At 32.8% G+C, this 16,237-nt stretch overlaps 1 protein-coding gene across 3 annotated transcripts in view; it reads right to left on the reverse strand.

Annotated features, from left to right (window-relative positions):
• Positions 1 to 16,237, reverse strand: part of Ptar1 (protein prenyltransferase alpha subunit repeat containing 1) — a 52,095-nt gene that overhangs the window by 9,428 nt on the left and 26,430 nt on the right. For all 3 annotated transcript variants that reach the window (XM_015492911.2, XM_015492910.2, XM_015492909.2), the window contains exons 4-6: positions 9,664 to 9,768; positions 7,711 to 7,924; positions 432 to 736 (exon numbers count right to left, since the gene is read on the reverse strand). In XM_015492911.2, the coding sequence (XP_015348397.1) occupies positions 432 to 736; positions 7,711 to 7,924; positions 9,664 to 9,768 (624 nt within the window). The remainder of the gene's footprint in view (positions 1 to 431; positions 737 to 7,710; positions 7,925 to 9,663; positions 9,769 to 16,237) is intronic.

Consider the following 16,237-nt stretch of genomic DNA (forward strand, 5'->3'; position numbering starts at 1 on the left):
AGATTGGGACTTGAGATTGTTTTGATATTGAAGGTTTTTGTTCTATTTTGTATTTGTTTAGGCATATTAATGGCAAAAAAAAATAACAAAATTCCATCTCAGATATGCTAAATATCACGGTCTCCAAAGAGGGAGTCCACAAACTTCTATTTGTCTTGTTTTCCTTTTATTTTGGAAGTAACACAGATTATTCTGTTGCAAAGTAAAGGCTGACTACTACTGTCCTAAGCCATAGGCAAAAAACTGCACCAGAAACTTCATGTTAATAATAATGATATGGTAACAAACCCTTTCTTACTCACATAGGCAAAGCTCCAAAAATCAGATGCCTATGAATACCTAAACAGGCAGAAGTCAGATTTAACACCTTCTGCAGCTCTCATCAAGACATGCCAATTTCATGTAGGAAATGGGTTTTTCTCTTCTCTTACCTATGACACCAAAGGGTTTCATGTCCTGGGTAGGAATCAATAAGATCTGTGCTGAATTCCACTTCTTCTTCTAGGAGATGAGGAAGATTTATCCTTGGTTCCTCTGTTGAAGCAGTTGCTTCTTCATCTTTTGGAAGAACTAGGGCTGGTTCATTTCTCAAAGTGTTTTTCTCCAATACAGAACTGTCTGTCACAGTTTGACTCATCAAAGATTTTAACAAAAACTGGCGGTAATGAAATCCACTGTGGTCTGAAACATGCATGGATGCCCAATGTTTAGTAGAAGATAGTTCATCAAGAAGAATCTTGAAGGAAGAAAAAAGAAAAGTGAGAAGAGGAATTTTCTAAGGATTTTACTTCTCTATTAGCACCTCTAATTTCTCTTTGATTTTTTTTTAAACAATACCATTCTCACCAATATTTTGTACACCTTGTCTACACAGTGCTGTCGTTTAGAAGTTTAATGCATGCTGGTTTCTCTCTTCCCTTATAAAGTTATAGGAATTTGTTTTAAAACCACAGAACCAAAAGACCTGTCTTTCTTTCCCTTGACTATTCACATTCTGATGGGCACATGGAGAGAAAAGCCAAATTTTAAAATAAGGTCAAACATTAAAACAGTCACTTACAAGTAATGTTAACATAGAAGGAAAATATAAATGCAGGTTAATTTGATTAAACTTTATTTTATTTAATATGCATTATATCTAACATGAAAATATACTATATCTGTTCAATTATAGATTAAATATAATTATCTGTTTTTCTATTATCTATAAGTGTCATGAAGGCAAACAGTATAACTGTTTTGTTCACTACTTAATTCTAAGAGCTTAGTACAAAACCATGATGCACGAATATAGGATTTTGTAAGGGCTCATGACTATTTTTGTTTCCAACTCGCCATCAATGATAAATGAGGTTTTAAAGTGAATTAATAAATAAAATCCAGCAGTAAAATGTTCAAATCTTTGTATTACCAACCTTGTAAATTAAAGAATGACAGAAACCAAAGCAGCATTTGTGGGGCAGGGCGGGGTGGGGACAAGAAAGAAAAGGAAAGTAAGTTTTGGCACTGTCTTGAACAGGTAGTCCAAGAATTTTGAGCAATGAACAGAATTATCAAGGACCTACCACAATCCATCAGGGGATTTTTAGACCAGCTAAAGAACACCAGATATACACTTGTCAACAGTAAATAATAGAAACAGCACGATGCCAAACGATGACTTTATCTGTTTGTCATAGGTCCCCAGCAAATACCTTCTCCTGTACTATGTTCTCTTCTCCACTCCTCACACATCCCTTTCTTCCCTACAAGAAATCTTTCCCTGTTCTGAACTTCCAAAGTACTTTTATAACCCAGCATGCACATTAAAAAATTCTTTGCATGTCTTCATTCACACTAAATTCTGAAGGTGCTTTATCTGTTTTTAAACTCTGTAAGATGCTTATTCATTTCTAATTGATATGTCCATTACCTCATACCCACTGTCATCAGAGTGGATATATAAATATTTTATGAATGAATGAATGAACAATTTAATAAAAGAGATGACAAGTACAAAGGAGTAAGATTACTTCCAAGTAGGACATTCATGGTTTATCAATGATGTGTTTTAAATATTTTCTCTAAGCTCTAATGAGTTTATTAATCACCATCTAAATTTATTACAGAGGTGATAGCTGGCGAGTCTCTGAGAAACAAGATATTTTTTATTTCAAAAAGTAAGCAAAAATAGTACCAGATGAACTTCTACCAGGAAAATTAATTTTAAGGTCATTACATTTTTTTGAAGAATCAGTCTGTAGGACATTAAGCTAAAACACAGCAGCTTTTTACTTTTTAGCCTGGCATCTTAATATGGATTGAAAAGAGTACTCCACTTCATGAAAATCCTTTAGATCATTTCTTATAGAATATTTCTATGTTAAAAAATGCAACTGTTTGATTTTGAGGCAAAAATACCATATATAAAAGGTTTTCAAAAAGATTAATATTTTTAAAAAAATTTTTTAGTTGTCAATGGACCTTTATTAGTTTATTTATATGCAGTGCTGAGAATCAAACCCTGTGCCTCACACATACTAGAAAAGTGTTCTCCCACTGAGCTACAACCCCAGCCCCAAGATTAATTTCTTAAAAACAAAAACAAACAAACAAAAAACAACCTTACACTGTTTAAGGAAAAAAAAAAAAAAAAAAACCTACCATATTCTTTTCCTTAAGATATATAAGGATGCATTATTAATCCAAAGAACAGACTTTAATGAGAACATTGGGTCATTTTCTTATCAGAAGAAATGGTATAAAGGCAATAACCAAAAATAAATGAACTACTTTTAAAAGATCTTGAAGACATATAAACATATGGATTAAATCTAAGATATTGACAAAATGAATGCCTTTATATGATAAACCTTAAATGCACATATTCTTTTCTAACCTCCACATTAAAAAATGAGTAAGTAAATAAAATAAAACTAAAGTAGGCCTATGAATTAGAGGAATAACAGTTTTAAAATGAAAGATTACAGAAAATACAAATGTCATCAATCTTGTAAATTTTTTAACAATGGTTTTCATTCTAATTATAAAATTGATAATGATTATTATAGAAAATTTAAATAATAAAAATTATTTTAAAAAAATTACCTATTATCCAATGGCCATAAATTACTACTCTTAAAACTTTGATATATAACCAATCTTTCAGGTTTTTTTCCCTACTCATGCTTTTACAAAGAGGTTTTTTTTTTTTTTTTTTAAAGAGTTAACGGTTACATATAGTAGTTGGGTTCATCCTAACAAACTCATACATGCATGGAAATCGACTGCAGTTCATTATCACTCAAAGAGTTTATTTATTTATTTATTTTTAAGATTTATTTATTTATTCTAATTTGTTATACATGACAGCAGAATCATTTCAATTCATAGTACAAATACAGAGCACAGTTTTTCATGTCTCTGGTTGTTAACAAATCAGTCACACCATTCTTAAATTTTATTTTTAACACAAACTCAGGATATTATTTTGTACTGAGTATATTCCACTTCTCATGACATTAAATACTATTCTATAACAATTTTAACTCTTGCATAATGTTTACCCTAAATATCAGCACAATTTAACTATTCCCTTATTTATTTCTACTCTTACATGAGTACCAATCTTATATATAAATCCATGTGCATATCTAATTATTTAGGATAAATTTCTACAAGTATACTAGCTGGAACAGAGAACAACCGTGTAATAGTTATTATAATATATATGATATATACTAATATATTGTGTATTATTAATATTATATAGTATTAATAATACACTAATATATAATGTCAAAGTACCCTCTAAAAAGGCTATATAATTTATATTTCTATTTGAAGAACATTAATGCCTATATCCTAAATTTTTCATCAATACTTTAATCTTCACTAACTTAGTAAAAAAAAAGTTTCATTTTAGCTTACATTTCTTTAGTTATCATAAAGGCTAAATATTTTTGTATGCTTATTTTCCCTTTGATTCTTCTTTATGAAATACCTATTTTGCCTAATTCTCTTCATTTATGAGTTACCTAACTTTATATTTGTAATAGTCATGTTTTACAGTTTTCTGAGATATTTATATATTAAAGAGATATTAAGTCTCAATTTGTCACTTTTTTTGGTCAATATCTTATTGCAATTAATTTTTTAATCCTTTTCCACCACCAGGTTTACTGAGATACAGCTGGCAAATAAAAACTGTTATATATTTATGGTGTACAACATAATGTTTTATGTATGTACTGTGAAATGACTACCATGATCAAGCTAATTAACTTATCTATCACCTCACATATTTGTCATGGTTAGAACACTAAAGACCTATTATTAGCAATTTTTAAATATATTATCTCCAAAACTTATTTATCCTAACTGAAACTTTGTACCTTTGACCAGCAACTCCCTATTCTTTTCCCCACCCCAACTCCTACAACTATCACTCTACTTTTTTGTTTCTATGAGTTCAACTTTTTAAAATTCCACATACAAGTGATATCATGAAGTATTTGCCTGGTTCACTTGCACATAGCTTATGTAGTATGAGGTAAAAACCCAATTATTTTCTACAAAGTAAGTTTTTATCAACAAACTGGATAAAGACTCTTTAATTAAGAGAAATGCCATAGTCATCATCGATGAAATCTGTACATAGTATGCAATGGGATTTGTTTCTGGGCTTGGTATCCTTTCCATTACTGAGTTTCTGAAATAGTACCATATTTTAATTATTTAAACATTTAAACATCTGATGGTATAGTGTTCTTCTTTTATTCAACAATTTATTTCTTAAGATTTATTCTTTCTAATGAACTCTGAAGTCAATTTTTTAAGTTAAAAAATAAATCAGTGGTTTTTAGTATACTTGGAGTTGTACAGCTGTCACCACTATCTAATGTAAACCATTTTCATCACATCCCCAAAAGCAAACCCCAAACCAAACCAAACCAAAAAATCCCATTTGTATTAGCAATGAGTCATTCCCCCAGTCTCTCCTTCCTAGTGTCTGACACTCGATAATCTGCTTTGCAGATTCTGATCATACAAATGTTCCAAACACTTACAAGTGTTTATTATCTCATTCAATGCTTAATAGATTAAAATTATATGAAGTGCCCCACATATTTAGCTTATGACCTTAATCTACTATGAATATCTATCTTTATATAATTATCTAAGTACTATGTTTAGGAGCAATAAAATATTCTAATCTGTGATAAACTGTAATGTACCTAGTCCCTCAATTTTGGAGAATTAGTTTTTCAAGTTTTTAACCACTATAAATGCTACTTTTATATATCAGACCTTTATATTTAATATAATGGCCAATGTTTATTGGGCTCTTAGTAAGAGCCACTTCATGTGAATCTGTCCATTCAATGTGCATCAGTGGATGAGACAGGAAAAGGAAGCCAAAAGTTAAAAGACAGTCTAACTTCCTCAAGGTTACAGAGCAAACTGGAGGTAGAGTCAGGATGCAAGTTAGCCTGCATGAACACAGAATGTAACCTTTTATCATTACACAATACCACATCCCTATTATTTCTTTATGATGAATTCCTGGAAGCAGGACTGTTTAAGATAACAATTTTACAATGTTTATTTTCATACTCATATCATACAGGATACTAGCACTTTAAAAAGTCATTTTCAATTTTCTAATTTAAAAAATGCCAGTTTATTTTCATGTATTTTAAGTTGCTCTAGATTACTAATACTTTTGATATTGCTTCCTCTAGTAGACAAAGCATAGCAGAACATGTTATCCTAGTTGGGTCCAATGGCTTGTAACAACAGAAAAGGGATTTTGAAAACTCAGCACTCTTTTCTGAAAACAATGAGAACAAAAGATGCTGCAGTGGTGGCAGTGACAGGAAGAACGGCAGGCTCCCACACCTCCCAAGGTAGGTCAAGGAAGGCTGACAACATGTGAGCCTATGAGTAAATCCAGGCAGCTCAGCCAGAGTCCACTAATAAGCTGACATCTTTAACATATGATGGTCTCAAGTAACAAAAATTGTGTCTTGGTCCCTTATTCCTGATTTTATGAAACGCTACTTGAAAAGGTCTACAACATGGCGGGCGGGAGTGTTTCCAAAGACCTCTAAGCTCACCTGGAGTCTGGACCCAAACTGGACCCACAAACCTCCGCTCTATCCTCCACTCCTACTCTCCCCATTATCAAACTGTGGAGTTGAGATAAACAGCTCTAAAGCACTTCATAACACTGACAACACATCAAAGAACTTTTATGCATGCTTCCAGCCTCAGCTGTTTCCAAAGACCTAGACGAAGAGCCATTTCTCTGTTCTTACATGTATCCTGAGATTCCCCCAGTCCCTTCAAGTACATGCTGCTTTGTAAGTGTTGATTTGCTTCCTCAACCAGTTTCAATCTTTTGATAGAAAGTTCTTGTCTTTACTATCTCAATCAGTACACAGGAGAGTGGCTGGGGATGATGGGGGGAGGGGGGTTGGCACTTTTTCATGAATAAATTACACTGAATTGATCAAGCAAACTGATAGCCAATTTTACCTAAATTTTTTATTCATGGGAGAGCAGATTTAAAAAACTAAAATTTAGTAAACCTCTCTGAGATGCCCAGTACTTTCCACAAATTAATTCAGGCAATAATTCTCAAAATAACCCAGAGGCAGAGAGTAGACTCCTCATTTCAAAAGTAAAAACATTAAAGCCTCACTTTCCTATATATAGCTGGTAAGGGCAGAATTTGGACTCAGGCTGATGGGAGTCTAAGTTTTGATCTTTTTTCTACTCCAGCAGGTGGACTCCACTCCTGAAACTCATAGCCATATAAACTGAAAAGAAAAGGGATTCTCTTCCAAAACTGTTAGCTTAAAATCTCCTTAAAGTAAAAAATCTATTTGTTCTGGAAGAATCTCTGGCTAGGAAATAAAATAGGGAATGAGAACATGCAAAGTGAGATGTAAGAAGAAGGAGATAAGTACTCGAGATTCTTATGACATTAAAATGCCATAAGAAAAAAAAGGAGGGAAAAATTGAGATGCTGTAATATATAAAAAGGAGCACAAGCGATACCTGGATTTCAGTGATGAATAATATATGGTACAACTGTGGCTAACTCTAAACTATTAAAATTCTCTGGAAACCTCCATCTCCTCATTTTAAAACTGAAATTAGGTTATGAGAGGTTCCAACCTCACACTGCATCCAAATAATTCTCTGAATCTGTGGATTCAACCTCATTCTGATTTTTAGGCCTGAAATAGAACCTAGGAAACTTCAGATAATTTACAGGCTCTGTCAAATGTGGGAACACGTGGGTGGTATCTTCTGTACCCTCTCTTCTTCCCCAACTTCCAGGAGAGGATATTGGAAAAGATAGCCAGTTGATTCAGCACAGTGAGCATATAACTAGAGACTACCAAAAAATAGTTCCAAATTCTAAAAGGCTTAATAATCTTTTCTTGTTTCAGGACAAAGTGAGTGCTCAACCTTCCCTGAATGGTTTAGCCTCCCTTTGTCTACCAATGCACTAGCCTTACTGGTGCCCCAGAACCACACTAGTGGATAATGAAAACACTTCCATAATTGCCAGGTGTTCTCTAGGGGTATCAGCAGTCATAATCTGTTCATGCTACTGAACCATTACTTCCTCTACTCCTTTAGAGTTTTAAATTCTTTTGAGGAAGATTTAAAGGACAGGCTGATAGTCTGCCCACTGGGACTGAATAATAGCCCTACCTTGACATCTAGCTTGGCCAAGTGTTGTAACACCCAGATGCGATGAGACCAGGCATTATAATTGCTTGGATATCTCCCTGCTGCTTCACCACAGACTTCCATCTCTTCTTGTATTAGTCGCTGTGTCCTCTCTGAAGGGATTGTTTCCAAATTTCCTTTGGTCACAAAGGAAGGCAAGGAAGTTTCCTGAATTAGCTGTTGTAGCACCCATCGCCTGTTAAGGAAGCATTTGGGAAAAACAAGGAAAGAACATAAACCAGAGAGGAAAAAAGACAGTATTCTTTGTTCAGTGTTCTCTGCATTTATTTATTAATGCAAAATAGTCCTATCTATAAGCCTAATTTTGAGAGAAGTAAGAAGGGCTTGCTGTTTTGAAGACAATTAAATTTAGGAGTATGACTAAAACAGGACAAACAGGAAAGGAAATACTTTCTAAAACTTTAAAATCTGTCAAAAAAAGAATATCATCAGTTTTGAATGACAACTCCCAAATTCCATTTGACCAAGAAACTTAAAAGGAACTAGTCTGTGTATTTATGTGTAGTGGTGATGGTTATGGAGTATTAATTAATGGCTGGTAAATATTAGTAGCAGAGTCATGGTTCACATCTTCAATTACATGTGCATGCCTCACCCCTATGTATATTTGTGTGCAAATGAGATGCTGCACCTGGAAAGCTTTCATTATGCAAAATTTCTATATTGCAGCATAAAATCTAGAAAGAATACAATATAATTTAAACCATCAGAAGATGTTTTAAAATGTCTTTATCCATAGATTTTTCCCTTTGTCTATTTAAGATCTGTACTAACATACATTTAAACCAAAAGCTGTAAAAAGCATTTCTAACTACTTAATGCTTTTGGTTGTACAAACATTTTCCTCTTATGAAAGCATTCTTTTAGACTAAAAATTTCTGACCCAGAGGTACAGAAAATTGAATAAGAAAACTCAATTCATCGTGTTTAAATAATAGGTTTTGTTTAACAAAATTATTACTTCATTAAAAAACTAAAGACACCTAATAATTGATGAATGCATTTTTAATATTATCTTTGCCCTGCCCCATCCCTTTTTAAGCCCCCACACAATGCCATGACTCTCTAAGGCCTATTCCAATTTCTAGTAAATAAGAAAATACAACTGTGGTTTGAGAGGAGCTGCCTTGAAATGCTAGCCAAAGGAACAATTATACCTAAGATTCCTTATACTGAAATAAATAAAAATGCCCACAATTAAAAATAAGTGGCTTAGTGAAAATAACTACAGAGTAACTTCTCCATTATCACCAGGCAGCAAACCTTTTTCATTCAATTGTAGTCAAATAAAAGCAGTTATAAATAAGAAAAATAAGCTTCTGGCTGGCCATGATTTTGAGGGTCCTTATTTCCATCTCACTACCTCAGGTCTTTAAAATTACTCTTTGCATTAGTGATTCTAGTAATTATAGCCTATGCGCCCTTTGTCTTAGCTGCCTTTAGCTTCCTTTATAAGTTAATTTGAATAACCATAACAATCACCACCAACTTCTTTACCAGGAATGCAACCTAACACATTCAAATGCAAGATACTCATTGTAGTTGAATCTCTAAATGCAGTCTTCACATTACCACAGTTAGCAGTAGCTAATGTTTACTAAGTATTTAATACATGACAGGCACTTTGGTAGTGTTTACATGTGGTACTGTTCCCATGTACCTTGAACTATTAACTGTACGATATGAGTGTAATAATTACTGTCATTTAGCAATGTGAACACTGAAAATTGAAGAGGTTAAATCATTTCTTACAAGCACTTGGGTAGCCAGTGATAGCCCTAGATTGGAAATGTAGGTAACATGACTTTAGAATTCATGCTTTGAATCAACACACAACCCTGCTTCACAATGCTGTTTCTTTCTCCAGTCATTGTTAATTCTAAACAAGAATACTATGCTGTAAATTAATCACACCTGTGAATCCATGTTTCTGGACTCTTTGGAAACTTAGTTAAGGCCAGTTTTCCTAGATGTAAGTCCTTAATTGGATTTAAAGTGCCAGAGAGGATCAGCTCTTTCCTGTAAAAAAAAAAATTAAAAAACAAAACATTACTTTATTCTTCTATTCAAACATTCTGAATGACTTTTAATATAACCTCATTGTGAAGTGAATTTCTAAGAATTGGAGAGAAAGAGAATACTCCAAACCACTGTGGTATATAAAACTGTCATAAACATGTCATACACAGTTGTCAAGAATGTATTCTCATAATCTCAAAATAATTAATAAGCAGAAAAAGAAGTTCTTAAATAAACAACAGAACTTTAGTTAAGTATTTGGGATACTAAAGGTGTTTCCTAGCCTATCTCATTTCTAAAAGTTACATGACCTGAGAGCAGTATCTCTAAGGCAGATCCAACAGTGTTCAAGAAGTGCTCTAGCTTCTTAAATAGAACTTGATATGGTCTAGTTCATTATCCAAAAATAAATAATCCCCCAAACAACAATGAAAGAATATACATATTAAAAAAAAAAACCAAACACAACATGATTGAAATGTAAGGAAAAAAAATCTGTTGAATCATTATCCTAATAAATACAATTATTTTTATTTTTGAATAGTTCCTTCTTTCCTGCATGCAAATATATTTTATATCTTGCTCTCAGCACATCTTAAGAATTCTCCTATAGTTCCATATAATTTTTGTAATGAACACTGTGAATGATCATAGTTTTAATTCAGTAGCTGTGATGTAATTTAATGTCCTTTCTCCCACTGTTACATTTTAGGTTGCTTCTAACTTTTTGCTATTCTAAAAAAAATTGTGGGGAAATACCAAAAACCCTTGTGCTTGTAACTTGTTTCTTTTGTACTATTATTTGGGATAAGTTTCCAAAAGAGGTATTACCAGGTGAAATAGCTGCATGGCCCCTGATATATTGGGCCACTCTTTCTTGAATATAAACAGAAGTAATAGATATATAAGGTTTTTGTTGTTTTAAAAAAGATGGTCAAGCCCAACCAAAGCTTCTGTGCAGTTATAAAGAACATCACAAAAGTATTTGGTACATAGTTTTCACTAAATAAAATTTAACATTTAATTTCTTGAATAAGTTTTGCATAATAGATGCTGGTATTTTTTATTATACTTCCCAATTAATTCAATATATCTATTATTTTATAATAAAACCAAATCATTTGCTCTTACTTATTAATTCTAAAATGTCCTTCTTGGGGTAGAGCTGATTATTAATTTATTTTAGAGAAGTTTCTACTCAACAAAACCAGAGTCAGTCTCTTATATTGGATTAGATGGATTTGGTTCCTAAATACCATAAAAAATTCTTTTTAGTAGCAATAAACTATTTCTAAATTTTTATTTGATAAGGAAAATAACTTCCTTTTTAATGAAAATACTAATTAGTGACAATGAATACTTGTATTTTATAATTGTTTTAAGGTTAGTAATTTTATAATTTGAAGCAACACCCAGAAGGTTTATAGTCATTTTAATAAATGGATTTATGGACTATTTTCTTTTCAATGGACAGGAAACCTATTTATCATTAAAAAGAAATGTAATGCAAGTCAATTGCTTTTATAGTCTTAGATATTTTCTGTTCTGAGATCAGTAATATTTTTTTGTATACAATAAGTAGGAATATTTATGAAGTAAAAGGAGGTAAAAGATTGCTCTATGTTGGGGCTGGGGATGTGGCTCAAGTGGTAGCGCGCTCGCCTGGCATGCGTGCGGCCCGGGTTCGATCCTCAGCACCACATACAAACAAAGATGTTGTGTCCACCGAAAAATAAATAAATAAATATTAAAAAAAAAAAAAAAAAAAAAAAAGATTGCTCTATGTAATTTTAACTACTTTGTAGAGCAGTGCTTTTCAACGTGGTTCCAACATCAGTCATCATCTGGAACTTAGGATAAATGCAAATGCTCAGGCCTCACCTGGACACACTGAATGGGAAACAGTGGGCAAGTAATCTGTGTTTTAATAAAAGTGGGCAAGTAATCTGTGTTTTAATAGCCCTTCAGATGAGAAATATTAAAGTTCAAATCCACTATTATAGAAAATTTATTGTATTAACCTTAATTTCTATTTACTAAATTCAAGACTTGTCCTTATTTGCAACTGCTTTTCTTTATTCCCAGATATAAGATATATAATAAATTTTTTCTTCAGAAAAGAAGGAGTCACCTCTTTACTAACTAACTAACTAAATAACTAACTCTTTACTAAATTTCTTTAATTATGGACAATGAATTTCTTTTGAACAATGAAGTAGCATTTGGGGAAGATAACATAGTCTGAAAAAACTTTAATCAATGATATCTATGAATGCCATAGAATCATAAAAAAGAAAGCAAAATTTAAATATCAATTTAATAAACATTCCTAGAGGCAGGACTGAACACTTGTAAGTGTTGTATACTGTTGTAAACAAATTTTTAAAAGACACCTTAAAAAGAAGTATACTAAGTGGTTACATTATGGCAATTGCACATCCTATAGACACAATTAAAAAACAATAATTGCTCTAATAAATTTGAGTTTCAAGTAAGAATATGGCTGGAGATAAAATTTCCATTCATTCATGGATTCAAAAAGTACTCTAACTCAAACAAGTTAAGATATTAATATCCTAAGCTCTGGAAAACTACTGGATAGCTTTAAAAAAAAAAAGGCTTTTGTGATGATAGTCACTGATATAAATAATGCTAAAATTCCCCAATGAGACACTGCTTACAGAGGAGGAATGAAGCTAGGATCATCAAATAATCATGGAGAGAACTAACTCGAAGGGGAAAAGGTGTTGGTATTTTTTGGAGATTAGAGAACAGAGTTAGTGAAGAAAGTACCATAATTTAGGTATAATCTTTGTGGAAAGAAATTATGAGGGCTGCCTTCTAAAAAAGGGTGAGAAGGAAAAAGAATGAGGGACTTTAAAAAAACAACAAGAAGAATTATGAAAGGAATGAGATTTTCCACAAAGCAGATTTTTCAAACAATAACTTAATCTTTGCTGTATATTTCGTTCAACAACTGAAGAGTATATGAAAAAAATAAAAAAAAACTCATCACTTTCCTTTCAAGTCCTCCTGTTCATCATTATGAAAATCAGCTAGTTATCTATAGTTAAACAGGCCCATAGGAACCTTCAGAAGTTACTAAAGTAAGCAGCATGATTCCCTTCTCTAGGAGATAACTATACTTTTTATACTTCCACAAAGTTTATTTTACTTTTTAGATTTTTCTATTTTTTATCTCAAACTGTATTTTGATTATGATCTCCACTGGTCAGGTCAGTAATTGGCACATAATAAATATTGAGTAAATAAATGCCATCTTTTTTCCCTCAATCTCAGTTACTCTGTCTGAAGCAACACAAATAATAACAGCCATCCTTGTAAAAATTATCATCTACAGAACATTTCCTGAATCAGGTACTATTTTAAGTGATTTACATATGTTACCTAATTACTACCACAACAATCTTATAGTAAGTATTTGTTGAGTTACATGAAATTGCTAGTATTCAACTTTTCTAAAAAAATAAACTTTTTTATTTTATAACTTCCATATTTTTACAGAAAGTTATAAGGATAATACAGAGAATTCCTGTACACTTCGCACCCAGTTTTCCTCATCAACATCTTGTATTACTGTGGTTCACTTATCAAAACTGATGATTAATAATGATATATTATTAGTGGAAGTCCACACTTCACTCAGAATTCCTTAGTTTTTACCAAATTCCTTTTTCTGTTTCAAAGTCCCATCCACGATTCCACGTTATATTTAGTTGTTATGTCTTCTTAGGCTCTTCAAATTTACATTGCTTTTAATGGCCTTGATAGTTTTGAAAGTATTGGTCAGGTATTGTATATACTGTATTTCTCGTGATTAGATTAGTGTTATGGGTTTGGCAGAGGAAGACCACACAGCTAAAGGGTCATTCTCATGTATTCATAGTAGGGACACATAGTATCAAGATGCTATTGATGCTGATATGGATTACTGGGCTGAGATAATATATGTCAGGTTTCTTTAGTACTTTTAGGAAGGAAGTCACTATGATTTTTTATTCAGTGCACACTGCACAATTAAGGTGTCTGGAATTAAGCTCCAAATCCTTGAAGGGAACCATCCAGATAAATAAGATAAATTAACAAGATATTTGTCCCCTACTTATTAATTGATTCATTTATATCACTATGGACTTATGGATATGGGGTCTAAGCCATTACTATATTACAGTAGTCCCCTTTATCTGCAACTTAAGTCATCCACAATCAACTGTAGTTTTGAAAATTTTAAATGGAAAATTCCAGAAATAATTCACAAATTCTAAAGTGCATGTATTCTGAGTAGCAGGATGAAATTTCGTCTGTATGGCTCAGGATGTCAATCATCCCTTTATCCAGCTATTCCTCTTCTCGGACTATATACAAGGGACCTAAAAACAGCATACTACAGGGACACAGCCACATCAATGTTTATAGCAGCACAATTTACAATAGCTAAACTGTGGAGCCAACCTAGATGTTCTTCAGTGGATGAATGGATAAAAAAATTGTGGCATTTATACACAATGAAATATTATTTTTAGTAACTTGGTGGAAAAAAGCATACTCTCCTTGGCTTCAGGCATCTGCTGGGGGGTCTTGGCACATACCTCCCCAGGATAAGGGGGTGGATATGTATCTACTTTGTTGCTCAAATAATTTCAGTGCCTTATTGAAAGCTCTTTCAACAGGTTTTATATTCCTTTAGCATACCCTCACCATGCTGATTTTTGAACACATTTCTTCCTTTATAAGATGCTTTAGGCTCATCTTGTATACTTCCTACCTTGATCCTAGAATCAGCCATTTATCCAAGAAAACCAATTCCTTCTCTTAGAGAATGGTGTTAGAAATGAACACTAGGATGTTGAGATTCAACTTTCTTTTAAGTGTACAAAAACAATTTCATAAACCAGAAACTGCATCTAACAGAAGAAAAAGTAGGCCCTAATCTTCATCATGTGGGGCTAGGCCCCAACTTTCTTAATAAGATGCCTATAGCACAAGAGTTTAAACCAAGAATCAACAAATGGGATGGATTCAAACTAAAAAGTTTTTTCTCAGCAAAAGAAATAATCTATGAGGTGAACAGGGAGCCTACATTTTGGGAACAAATTTTTACCCCTTACACATCAGATAGAGCTCTAATCTCTAGGGTATATGAGGAGCTCAACAAGATAAGCACCAAAAAAACAAATAATCCAATCAACAAATGGACCAAGGACCTGAACAGACACTTCTCAGAAGAGGATATACAATCAATCAACAAATATACGAAAAAATGCTCATCATCTCTAGCAATCAGAGAAATGCAAATTAAAACTATGCTAAGATACCATCCCAGTAAGAGTGGCACCCATTATGAAGACAAACAACAACTAGTGTTGGCGAGGATGCAGGGAAAAAGGTACACTCATACACTGCTGGTGGGACTGCAAATTAGTGCAATTTGGAAAGCAGTCTGGAAATTCCTTGGAAAGCTGGGAATGGAACCACCATTTGACACAGCTATTCCTCTTCTCAGACTATACCCAAGGGACCTAAAAACAGCATACTACAGGGACACAGCCACATCAATGTTTATAGCAGCACAATTCACAATAGCTAAACTGTGGAGCCAACCTAGATGTTCTTCAGTGGATGAATGGATAAAAAAATTGTGGCATTTATATACAATGAAATATTACTCAGCACTAAAAAACAATTAAGATCATGGCATTTGCAGGGAAATGGATGGCATTAGAGCAGATTATGCTAAGTGAAGTTAGCCAATCCCCAAAAAACAAATGCCGAAATGTTTTCTCTGATTTAAGGGGGGTGACTCAAAGTGGGGTAGGGAGGGAGAGCATGGGAGGAAAATTACCTCTAGATAGAGAACAGGGGAGGGAGGGAAAGAGAGGGAGAAGGGGAATAGCTAGGATGATGGAAGGAGAGGGTCATCATTATACAAAATTCATGTATGAAGATGTGAATTTGGTGTTAACATACCTTATATACAAACAGAGATATGATAAATGGTGGTATAAAAGTATATTAATTATATGCAAAAAAAATAAGAGAGCTCATGTATAATGGTATAATTTGGTGTGAAAATACTTTATATACAGAGTTACAAAAAAATTGTGCTGTGAATGAAAAATTATGAAGGTAATGCACTCTACTATTGTCATGTATGTAAGAAATAAATAAAAAAAAGAAAGAAAAAAAAAAACAATTTCATATGGTTTAATCTAATATTATCTCAATTTTACAGATGATGAAACTGAGACTTAGAGAGGTTCAGTAAGTCATCCAAGGTTTCCTAGCTCCAAGTGTCAAAACCAAACATAAAATCTTCAAATTATAGTTACCAATTTAAATCAATATGCTGAATGAAGAACTTGAATCCCTGGAGCCTTGTGTCGGCTCTTCTAGTTGCTCAAAGATGTTTTGCTTTAACTAATGAAAAAAATTGGATATTATTATGAAA

This window comes from Marmota marmota, unplaced genomic scaffold, assembly GCF_001458135.2.
Source record: "Marmota marmota marmota unplaced genomic scaffold, marMar, whole genome shotgun sequence".
NCBI classification, from domain to species: Eukaryota; Metazoa; Chordata; class Mammalia; order Rodentia; family Sciuridae; genus Marmota; species Marmota marmota.